Here is a 12,375-nt window from a genome sequence, read left to right on the forward strand (position 1 = left end):
ATTTATGGCTGTAACGTTACTGTTTAAAGACAAAGAGAGGGGACTTTGCCGTTATCGCTTTTTCACAACCTGTCAAGCTAATACGTGACTGCAATCGCTTAAGAAATGCACTCGCTGAGAAAAATGGCTGTGCATTCTGGTTGGGGCTCATAACTAGAAATCAATGTTGCGTATCTATTACGATAAGACTTAGATATGTAAAACAGGGTCGAGGGAGGACACGTAAGATAACTGTGTCCGTTTTTGCCACTGCATCAAACCTCGGTCAATTCATCATCACATCCGTATTGTTTTGATGCAGCACGTCTGTGCAGGCTCCTAAAATCGTACCCAAACAATGCGCAAAGCACAAAATGTTCACCGAGGCAAACAAGTCAGATTTTTTTTTCACAAAGTAGTCACATCTTGTACATACGTACGCAGGGCTCTCAACTCTCACACATTCACCGTGAGTCACACGCATTTCAGTCAGTTCACACGCTTCACACGTCACATCTTTTATTTCACACGCTGAAAAGAGACTGATAACTTTTCCTATTAATAGAGAAGTTATCTGCCGAGTTCATAACTGTGTCAAGTTTGTAAGGTAACTTTACCCAACGATGCAAGAACCGACATGCAAATGACATCAAAGTACAGCAAAAACAATTTAAGAAATCATACGGAGGACGAGTCTGATTTCAGATCGCTCTCGCGCTCCTCTGATGTCATTCACTTGGATGCCAGGCGCGTGCACTCGAGCAAGATCCGATGAATGCGGTAAATAATGCAGGATTTGCAATCCTACTGTATACAATACAGCTTTTATTTTAATTTTGATACATTCGTATATTTTTTAATAAATAGAGCATTTTTTTTTATTTTGATAAATGTGTCTGTCTTTTATCAAACTTACCAATTGTTATCATTTATATTTGTGCTGGTCAGTTATGAACAATAGGCCCCCTCCCCTAACAAATGTATCTCACTCCAAACTTTTGATAAAACTTGAGAGCCCTGCATACGCATGAGCACAATGTTCAACACATGCGAACAAAACAGATTTTTTTCTTGTGTGAACAATTTCCTTTTCAAAAGTGGTCACATCTTGTACATACATGCCTGTGCCTCAGGAACAAACCCTGCGTTAATCATATTCAGTCACGTAGCACATGTATGCAGTTGCCATGTCGACTGACCAATCATACAGCCCGAAATATTGCAAAATTTTTGTCTAGCCAACGTATTGGTTGGACTGGCATGTAAACACGTTCTCATTTTAAGCCAACCCCCTAAATAAGTGAAAAACAGCCGAGAGTTTTTATTGGCTCACACTTCATGTCATTCACGCGAGCTCTTAATTTGATTGGTTAAGACAGTTGCACGCACCCGCCTCGTGATGCCCTGCACAAAGCTGTATCAGTTCCCACAGGCACAGCAGACAGGGTTTTACTGAACACGCGGCGCATGCACGAATGAAAGGGGTAAACAACTTCAACAGAGACGTCTCCTTATAAAGAGGACTAGCGTAGTTTAGGCATGGCTTCCAAAAAATTAGCCAGTTTTGGCCATGCAGTTTGGCAAAGAAGCTCCAGGGTCGCGTTGTGTGCAGGGTTTAATATCCCCGCAGCTTCATGTGGAAGCTTCGGCCCGGGTGCTTCAACAACGAACGGACAGAAATGCTGCAAAGACGGACAAGGCTGTGGACCGACAAAAAATGTCGCACCCGCGGTTACGTCGCACAGACACCAAATCGTGGGGAAAACCAGGGGTGAAGACGCTCTGACCAAATCTGGCAGGGCTTTCTCATCCACGGCCCCGCAGATCAACAACAAAACGTACTTGTGGGCGAGATACAATGAGATGAAACGACTCGTCCACGGTATGTTTGTTTAAAATTTGTTTTCAAAATCAACGCATGGCACATATATGTGATGTTTTATACACACTGCACTCATGCCAAAAAGTTTTGATTCACTTTTACCCATCCCCGCCTCTGGCAATATTGTAAACAACTGTCCATTGTGTCCTGTGTACAATGCATGATTGGCTTTACTGTTGTTGTGTTTTTTTTTCAGGTGTGGCACTTCATGATTTTTGTGTGCCATTTTGCTGTTTTTATTTGTTATTTAGATCACCAAATTCGAGATTTTAAAAATAAAGCTAGCATTTTATTATTTTTCTCCACAGATTTGATTCCTCCTGGGGTGTGCAATCTGTTGAATCCTTCCACCATCTATGCCAACAATGAAGTGAATCTAGAAGAGGTGGACATCTATGGCTTTGACTATGATTATACCCTCGCACTTTATTCCAGCGCCCTGGATGAAATGATATACAACAAAGCAAGAGAGTTTCTTGTGCAGCACTACAAGGTCTGAGAAAAACATCCCATCCCCCACTTTTACAAAATTGTGTTTTTTACATATTTAATTTAACTACAAGAAACAGATCTACATTTAATTATCCTGATGTTATTATAAAATAAAAGATGCGTTGTTATTATAACATAAATACACAGTAACAAAAAACAAAGGAATTTACTCAGATTTAAGTCTGGTTTGAGTTTGTTTTCCTCAGTTGCTCTCCTGGTGGTAACCTGGCTGATGGGTTAAGCAGGTCGGGATATGAGGTTAAAGGTTGGCATGTTGGAGTGACGAAAGTTTGTTGTGTTTCTTTCTTTCACCAGTATCCTGAGGGAATCGGCAAGTACGACTACATTCCAAACTTTGCAACCCGTGGTCTTCATTACGACATCCAAAAGGTGCATTAAAATGGGTGTTTAATTGTTTTACACTTTTGTTTTATTGCAGCTGTAACATGAATTAACCGTTTTTATTGTACGCCACAGGGTCTTCTGATGAAAATCGACGCCTTCCATTATATCCAACTGGGCACCGTTTACAGGTCAATTAACCATAATTGTAATAATTCAGTTCAGTTTGTATAAAAAAGGTTTTAGGGTGATTAAAAAGGTTTATTTCTCCATGCACAGGGGTCTGAAACCCGTCCCTGATGAAGAGGTGATGCAGCTTTATGGGGGCTCAAGTCACGTCCCCCTCCACCAAGTCAGTGGATTCTATGGCAAGGTGATTATTTAAAGTCTATAACGTGTTCGGATTTTAGTTTCATCTGCCGTTTTTACAGATGTAAGGCTTGCATGCTTCCATGCTTGTTTCTCATTGCTAAGGGGTCAATAAGGGCAAAGTGGTACCACCCTGTCACCAGCCTATTAGATTGGATTTTATCCTCTCAGCTGTTATGAGTGAGACCGTCAGTATGCTGTATATGTCTGCTGTATCTAATAGTTATGGGACTGTCACACTATGAGCATACGAATATTTTTCGGGCGTTGCTGTGAATACGGGTGGAGGGTGCGCAGTTAAAGGTCACGCTGTGACGTACCAAAGTTTTACCAGTCACATGTCTTCACGTGGTACGAATTCGCAGGTCAGAGTTCACCAGAATTGAACTTTGGGACGTGGCAAAATATCGTTTCTAGCCTGATGCATTCGTATGCGCATGAATGGATGTCAATGGAACGCAAAGTGAAGTGTGACCGCCCTTTGTCCAGCATGTCAATCTCTGCTGAGTTTTTTGGGGTTCATGGAAAACCTATACCTTGCAGAGAACAGGAATATTGTGTTTTTCTGTAATAAATATATATTTTATTCTATATATTATAGAATTATTAGTACATTTCAAATAGGATATGATATAGAAAAAAAATTATAAGTCTGCTCTTACGTTGTAAAAACTGCATAAAATATGCTAAATGCCTATAATATAATTCATTCAATTTATTTGTGAATAATAAAACTTATGTGGCAAGTGATAAAGAACTAGTTAACATTTTAGTGTGAAAAAGTTTAAATTTGTACTAAACAAACCATTTGCAACATTTAATTAAAGTTGTTTACTAGATTCATCAAACTGCATCTAAAAAAATCTTAATTTGTATTATTTTTTGCATCAGGGTCCCATGATGAAGCAGTTCATGGATGTTTTCTCCATTCCTGAGATGACTCTCTTGGCATGTGCAAACGATTACTTCATCTCAAATGACATAGAGTACGACCCTGTCCATCTCTACAAAGATGTCTCGGTAAGTATAAAATAAGTCTTGCCTTTCTAAATCTTTATTTGCAAACCTCTTCATTAACTTTATTTTCTCTACAATCCAAAGATGGCTAGTGAATTCGCACAATAAAGCCAGTCTGTTTCTACAAACTGTGGGAATAGTTTACAAACTTCTTTTGTCATTTAAAACCGTGAGAGTTGTTTCTTGTCACACGTTTTGTAAAGTCTCCCGTCAAGCCGAGCCGGTTCATTATGCTGCCTGCGGTTAAGTGCTGCTGACTGATTTGTTTTTATTCAACATTGACCACGGTGGTCCTGAAATGTGTTGCGGGGCGACTTTTTGGCATGTTGCTTTAGCCAGTTTGCCAGGACAGAATGTTGGTCTTTTTTTTTAGTTCTGCTTTTTAGCCTCAACCTGTTTTTTTTCTGACTATCGCTGACTAACAAAATGGCTAAATGTTTATCCAACTTCGGCAAATGTCAACATAAATAAAATGAATTTTTGCCAAGTAGTTTCGCCTTTGAACAAGATGACGTGGCAAGTTTTTGGGGAGCTTTTTAGGGAAAAGGCTAGAACGCTGCACGTGTTTATCTTTCAAACGCAGCTTTGTGGCTTGATGTATGTCAGCACTGGTAGAACACACTGTACTCTACACGTAGAGGCGCATGGGTGTGCAAGCTGTCAGAGGAACCGGAAACCTGGCAGCAGATCAAAGTAAAGCTATTTTCTAGTGCAAAAAATGGAAATTTCTGGCTAACAAAAGAAAAGAATAACAGGGCTGACAGGAAAATAAGATGTAAAAAGAACAATAGGTCTGTTCTGTTTATGTATGAACGTCATGAATATGAATTGAAACACTGTTTCAAGCACTAGTTTAAAAAATGTCACGCTCCCTGATTATATGTTTGAATCAGGGCTGAATCAGCCTGTGTTGATGTTTTAACAAAATGGTTGAGAAACATAAGCACAAGAGATGACGCACAAAATCTTTCTTTGTAGGATGCAATAGGAATGGTGCATATCAAGGGTTACATGTACAAATGGATCATGCAAGATCTCGGTGAGTATGAACAAATATTTACTGTTTGCATTTCCCGAATATCAAATATTTCCTGTGCCTTGCACACGGTCCAAAAAGTCTTTTATTTGCCTGACACCAAGCCAAAAGCAAGACTGGTCTTGGTTATCTGTTCCTTAAGTAGCCGCTTATTGCTGTTAAAACAATAAAAACAAGAACATTTGTGTGGTCTGTGCCTAGTTGCTTTGTTTCCAGAAAAGGTTGTTGTGTAATCGTGAATAGGAGCGAGTCATTCTGTTGGGCTAGCCCAAACTAATCTTTGGTTTAAAATGGGTGTAAGCAGGGAACCTGCATATGTTTATCATAAGATAATCTACCGCAAGATAAATATTTTGTATGCAAGCAGGAAAACAAATCGTATCCAATTAATTATGGTGTGAATGATTTTAGTCCGTATGAAATAGACTGGCTTTTAAAGAAATCTTTGTTTTATTGCTTTTCTTTAATGCCTTCTGCCTCTTGTAACCCATTATCCTTTCTTATTCCTCTCCCCAGAGAAATACATTCTCAGAGGAGATGAGACGTACGCTGTATTACACCGACTGGCCAGCCAAGGAAAGAAACTTTTCCTCATTACCAACAGCCCCTTCAGCTTTGTGTGAGTTTTTAATATGGTTTTTAATATCTTTTTCAGCAGCCAAGTATATAGTATCTCAGTCTTGTTTTTGTGAATGTAAAAAAATATGCATTTGAATAATAATTTAGATTCACTTTAACCTCTTCACTTGAGAGACCATATTCACATTTTTATCAATCAATTTTGATTATAATTCATTTCATAAGAGTAGTTTTTATTAAATGTGCTTAAAAAATGATATGTATTTTGCTTTATATTCCTTTAGTGACAAAGGCATGAAGTATATGGTTGGAAAGGACTGGAGGGAATTCTTTGACGTTGTCATTGTTCAAGCTGATAAGCCACATTTTTTTAATGACTGTGTAAAGTAAGTCTGCTTTATTGAATAAAATATGTGTAATTTACCTCAAATTTTCAACTCTTACTACTTTCCTGCCTTTTATTTTCAAAGAAAAGAAAATTACCAATATTTCTTCCTAAATGCCTACAAACGTCTTTATTTTTCAATTAGCCTTTTAAAATATCTTTATATGTTTTTATTTTCAAGGCCATTTAGACGTTTGGACAGCAATGGAGACTTGCAGTGGGATAGGATCAAGAGTTTGGAAAAGGGACAGATCTATAAACAGGTAACACAAATACACCTTTCTTTCATTTTTATATAATCTTATTGAAAATGCTTTTCCAGGGTCCAACTCTCCAAAAAAACCAATGCATTTTAAATAAGTCTTAAAGGGATAGTTCACCTGAGAATGAAAATGTGGTCGTCATTTACTACCCTCATGTTGTTTGAGTGCCCGGTCTTTCTTTGTTCTGTGACTGACCTGTCGTTTAGGCAGTTTTAGGATGTTTACATTCAAATAATGTGTAACTGAAACAACAGCGATATCCACAATGAGAGTGTAGGGACAATGTCTTTTAAAATATATGACACAAGTCGGGTGGAGTTAAAATCGCTTAAACATAAATAAGGAGGAGTTAGTTGCGTATACACCAAACGCAAAGCATTGCTTTCCTCAATTTAAGGCCAATTCACGCTTATTCAACAACTGTTGAGTCAGTGTGAAACCCCTGTTGGCAATTGTTGGATCAAAGTAAATGAGACTTTAGAATGTTGGAGTTGGTTGTTGTTGGACCAGTGTGAATTGGCCTTTAGATAACTTGCACTGTTTTACTTTGTGTCTTGCGAATTATCAAATATATTCAACTGCGTGGAAGACGCGTTTGAGATGAATAGCGCATGTTGCACGGCAATCACATCTCACTTCGCATCATTTGCATCACCCTGTGCATTGTGTATATTCGCGTCTTTGCATGTAATCTAGTTGCGCAAATCGTTAAATTCGCAATTTGTTGAGTTTTGAGGAACCAGATGCTTTGCGTATGGTGTGAATGCAGCATACAGGGGCATACACACTATACGCGGGGCATCAAGTTCTTTGCTCTAGAATAGATTACTCTGAGGATTTAACTTCGTGTCATAATATAAATCTTTTCAATTTGCGCAAAGACGCATTTGAGGCAACGAATAGCGCACCAACCATGTTTGCGTCATTCGCATCGCTCTGTGTGAATTTGCGTCTATTCCCTTTGCATTTTTCTTTGTATATAATCTACTCGCGCAAATCGCTGAATTAGAGTTGAAAACAAATATGATCTGTAATATTCAACACAGACCTTACTTATACTGCATTTGTGAATGTCTATACTTATTTATACTGTTCTATTTAAGATGATTGTAAACATGCAGATATCTGGTTAGCTGGAAAGTTTAAGTTGCCCAGTTATAAGCAGACATCACGCTGACTCATCTCTGAATGTGGGTTAGGTCAGGAGATTAGTTGGGTCATTCGTTTAGAATTCCTCCAACATCTGACCTACATATTAAACCGTGACATATGAAATCATGATAGTTGAGATTGCGTGGTTAACTTTTTTTTTCTCAGAATAAGCCCCAGCTAAGCATTGGTGCTCTGTAAATTGTAGAATGAATTCACTTCATTTGGCCCGGTTTTAAATGGGGAAAAAAGCAACTTCTTTTTCTATGGAAAGTCAATTCAACACAGTTTAGTGGTGTCAGGCGTATACAAACAGACTCAGCTGGCCGGAAAAGAAGTCAATACAGAGAGACTTTATGAGAGCAGGATGAAGTTAAAGCAGCATTTGTTACCATTCTTAATTGGGGAAAGGCTAATGGGAAAGTTCCTGGCAGGAACCTAAGAACAGCAAGCTCGCACTGCTGTATAAAACATGAAGACCAGTAAAAGGTCTGTTGCCACGCAGCTTCCAGAAGTATAAATGAGTCATGGAAAAATAATTGCTGTGTCACGTAGCTGCTTTATTTTCACGTTTAGTTCCAGTCCATTTTTCGGTCAGTAGCTGTGAATATTTACGACAAAACACAGCTATGACCGCTGCACCTAAAGGTTTTGTGTATTACTACACAGCACCCTTACCAACGACCCTTAACAATGTAAACACGTGAAAACAGTTTATTGCTGTTCACAGTCAGACAGGGACTATTATTTTCAAGCAGAAGAAAGGCTTAGTGATTTTACTTCATGAAAGTTGCATTGATTATTATATATTTTTGGTTAAATATTTGTATTGTGTGGTAACTGTTTTATAAAAGCAATCAGGTACTCAAGGCTAGTGCTGTATTGTGACAGGACATGGGTGAAGGGCTTGCAGGAACTCTGCTCCATGCCATGCCTAACAACGCCCTTCAGCCGTGACTCATTACACGATACAGCACAGCCTCTCGTACCTTATTTCTTACTTGGTCAAAATGCTCAAATCTGACTAGAAGTCTTTATTTTTATTTTTTTTAGGGAAACCTTGTAGACTTTCTGAAGCTTACAGGATGGCGAGGATCCAAGGTTTTCTATTTTGGAGATCATCTCTACAGCGATCTGGCAGTGAGTCACAAACTATTGAATTTCACTGTGCTGGCTAGTATAGCAAGGCTTTCCCATCTTGCACATTTGTTGTGCATATGAAATTGTTTCGCAATGTCTTTTTGTCTGCTTCAGATGCTTAGTGATTGTGTCACAAATAGGACAAACTCTATAGCTTCCATAGTCAATATTTTCCAGTCCAATATTAACACTGATTGTAAAAAAGTTTCTAAACAAGATCCTGTTTTATCATGGTATTTTAGGACCTGATGCTACGACATGGGTGGAGAACTGGAGCCATTGTGCCTGAACTTGAGGTGGAGACCAAGGTGGTGAACACAGAGCAGTATGCTCAAAGTCTCACGTGGTTGCAGGCCCTCACTGGCCTGTTGGAGCGCATGCAGGTATGTTGCAATTACCTTAAAACGTAAAGATGAATGTTGAATAAGACAATTTCTTAAATTGTTCCTCCTTTGTAGGTTGCTTTGGATAAATAGTAAATGTAAATATTATTAATAACTACAAGAAAACAACCCTTGTATGTAGTATGTAAGCATACTTTGCAATAAAGTTCATTAGATTAATCTAGATAATGGGGTTTCTAAAGCAAGTGTTGACATTTAAAGGAAGTAGTTTACACTTTTTTTTGTGTGGCCTAAAATAAACTCTCAAGCGCGTTGCATGTGCTATCTTATGATAGGACTGACCTGGTTTGTCTGGCAGGGGTCCAGTCGCTTTGTATTGACTGGTCTGTGTTTGCAGTTTTTTGTATGCACAGTTAGATCATCTATGTCAAACAAGCTTTGTGTCTCTGTTAACATAACCCAGAATGCATGCAAATTATATTCAGTCAAGGTTTAAGAGAAAATTGTCAAAGATTTCAGCTTGTTTGCATATATTTCTTCAATTTTAAATTAAAGAGACACTTTTGTGGGGACACCATGATTATTGCCACACTTTAATCCCACATTAATATTTAAACTAAAATAAAAGTCTATGCTCTCCTTTTTTGGTCTTAAAGAATTAGTCAATTTTCTTTTAAAAAGTTCAGATAATTTACTCACCACCATGTTATTCAAAATGTTGATGTCTTTCTTTGTTCAGTTGAGAAGAAATTATGTCTTTTGAGGAAAACATTCCAGGATTTCTCTCATTTTAATGGACTTTAATGAACCCCAACAGTTAACTGTTTTAATGCAGTTTAAAATTGCAGTTTTAAAGGACTCTAAATAATCCCAAACAAGGCATAAGGGTCTTATCTAGCGAAACGATTGTCATTTTTGACAAGAAAAATAAAAAATATGCACTTTTAAACCACAACTTCTGGTCTATCTCCGGTCCTGTGACGTGACAGTGCGACCTCACGTAATTCCGTATTGAGGTAGAAAGGTCACGTGTTACATATATAAAACGCACATTTGCGGACCAATTTAAACAATAAAATGACACAAAGACATTAATTAGTATCATTTGACATACAACAACATCGGAACGGTCCTCTTTCTCCACACTTGTAAACACGTGGGCGTTGTTTCGCATACGTCATCTGTGATGTGATGACGTATTGCGTGAGGTCGCGCTGTTCATCACAGGACCGGAGATAGACAAGACGTTGTTGTTTAAAAGTGCATATTTTTATTTTTCTTGTCAAAAATGACAATTGTTTCGCTAGATAAGACCCTTATGTATCGTTTGGGATTATTTAGAGTCCTTTAAAACTCCGCTGAAAAAAAACTGTGAAGTGTTGGGGTCCATTAAAGTCCATTAAAATGAGAAAAATCCTGGAATTTTTTTTCCTCAAAAAACATAATTTCTCCTCGACTGAACAACAAAAGACATCAACATATTGGATGACATGGTGGTATGTAAATTATCTGGATTTTTTTTTAAGAAAATTGACTAATCCTTTAACTTTAAAAGGACCAGACCAATGTTATTTCAGATTGGGCCTTTAAACAAATGCATATTTAATTTTTATCACTTTGTTTTCCAGATGTATCGAGATCCTGAGTCCAAGAAGATTCTGCAGGAATGGCTGAAAGAGAGAGAAGAACTAAGGTGAGTAAACTGAGAAAAAATTCACAAACTCACTTGGATGAAAAGTGCAGCAATATAACACGTTTCGCTATTTTACAGGGCTGTCACCAAGAATCTCTTCAACCCTCACTTCGGCAGTATTTTCCGGACCTGCCACAACCCCACCTACTTTTCTCGCCGCCTGTGCCGTTTCTCTGACCTGTACATGGCCTCCATCAGCTGCCTGCTGAATTATGATCTTTCATACACGTTTTACCCTCGCCGTACGCCTTTGCAGCACGAAGCCCCTCTCTGGATGGACCAACTCTGCACCGGCTGCATGAAGACACCCTTCCTGGAGGAGATGGCCCATATTCGCTAAAAACTGTCAAGGGTGTTGGTGTGCAAATATATAAACTGATTTTCTTAAGTGGGGGGATGGATTCGAGTCTCAGTGGTATTTGAGACGTGGCAGTTTGTGCTGGTGCTCAACATGGATTGAAGCCACCTGCTGGAAGTTATGTTACGATGCATCTCAATCTTCTTAAGCTTTGCACAAAGACTGAAGAACTTGCTGATGATGACTCTCTCAATATGCTCTGACCTCTAACAGTTTTACAATTAATGCTATTGAAAGTTGTCTTGCAAAATAGTTCAATGTTAAGTGGTTTACTTTTTTATATAGATTCAACCTGTATTTCATCAGATTTGTTGTTACGGCAGAATAATGTTTGAATTCTGATGGATCACACGGATGGATGTATGAGACTACATATACTTGTGGTACCCAGACTTTTATTCTGGTGGGCCAAAGTATTGAGCCGCTGTCCAAAAATGCACAATATGAGTTACAAGTAGGTCTCGATTAGATGAATAGGTCTAATAGCTTCGGTGTTGTAATATGTTACTAACTTTTGTGAACACTACAGTGATCATGTAACCTACATTCGGAACTAAAACATGCACAGGTAATACAGCATTAACCACTGCAGCATTTTTATGACTAAAATGTTTTTTTAATGACAACTGTATTAAATAAATGGAAGCTCCTGGAGGGCCAAACCAAATGCTTTTGTTTATGATTTGCAGATCTTACTGTTCCTTGACTAAGCTTCTGTAAAATCAGAGCATTGTTTAATTACATTTGTCTGTGAATGGCTGTGCTGCTAAATTAATTTTTCCAGCAACAAGAACTGTGTTGTCATCTTTTTTTACCTACTTGTAGAATTTATAAAATCAAATAAAAAGGTTTTGTAAAACAAAATGTGTTGTATTACTATGCTAATTAAGAAAAACATGCAATTGACATAAAATTAAAGCAATGTGTATGTAAGTACAGTAATATAAATATGTCTGGATATCAGTATCATGTCTAAATTCAGTGCTCGTGCGCAGCTGCCCAATAGCTCGCCGTGATCGTATAGTGGTTAGTACTCTGCGTTGTGGCCGCAGCAACCCCGGTTCGAATCCGGGTCACGGCAGATGGTAGAGGCAAATATTTTGTTTATACAATGCTAAAAAAATTATGATAGTACGTTTTTCTGTTGTGATTTGTAGTTTTTTTTTTGTGTGTGCACGTTTGTTTTAAAACGTATAAAAGGCCAGATGCTAGTTGATTACATTGGTGTATAATTCGTCTCAAATTTGGTTTAAAGGGGTAAAACAATTAATTTTCTCAATAAAAAACGACCGCATCTCTCTATTCCTTTAATTTTATTGAGTGTCTTGAGTATTAATTTTTTGTCTT

At 38.0% G+C, this 12,375-nt stretch overlaps 1 protein-coding gene and 1 non-coding gene across 2 annotated transcripts; both read left to right on the plus strand.

Moving 5' to 3' along the window:
- Positions 1-1,400: 1,400 nt before the first annotated feature.
- On the plus strand, positions 1,401-11,892 carry nt5dc2 (5'-nucleotidase domain containing 2). Its single transcript, XM_065246964.1, has 14 exons — positions 1,401-1,861; positions 2,170-2,354; positions 2,669-2,743; positions 2,831-2,886; positions 2,975-3,068; positions 3,956-4,084; positions 5,060-5,120; positions 5,634-5,736; positions 5,981-6,082; positions 6,263-6,344; positions 8,547-8,633; positions 8,876-9,016; positions 10,606-10,670; positions 10,749-11,892. Exons 1-14 carry the CDS (start codon positions 1,519-1,521, stop codon positions 11,008-11,010), a joined length of 1,785 nt encoding a protein of 594 aa, XP_065103036.1. The 5' UTR covers positions 1,401-1,518; the 3' UTR covers positions 11,011-11,892.
- Positions 11,893-12,037: 145 nt separating this feature from the next.
- On the plus strand, positions 12,038-12,109 carry trnah-gug (transfer RNA histidin (anticodon GUG)). The gene has a single exon. It is a non-coding gene; the product is annotated as a tRNA-His (tRNA).
- The last annotated feature ends 266 nt before the right edge of the window (positions 12,110-12,375 follow it).

This window comes from Paramisgurnus dabryanus, chromosome 11 (assembly GCF_030506205.2).
Source record: "Paramisgurnus dabryanus chromosome 11, PD_genome_1.1, whole genome shotgun sequence".
In the NCBI taxonomy this organism is placed as follows: domain Eukaryota; kingdom Metazoa; phylum Chordata; class Actinopteri; order Cypriniformes; family Cobitidae; genus Paramisgurnus; species Paramisgurnus dabryanus.

Coding starts and splice junctions, on each gene's coding strand:
- nt5dc2 (XM_065246964.1), top strand. CDS start 1,519: ATGGCTTCCAAAAAATTAGCCAGTTTTGGCCATGCAGTTTGGCAAAGA. Junction 2,744..2,830: donor TTCATTACGACATCCAAAAG/GTGCATTAAAAT, acceptor TGTACGCCACAG/GGTCTTCTGATGAAAATCGA. Junction 6,083..6,262: donor TTTTTTAATGACTGTGTAAA/GTAAGTCTGCTT, acceptor TTTATTTTCAAG/GCCATTTAGACGTTTGGACA.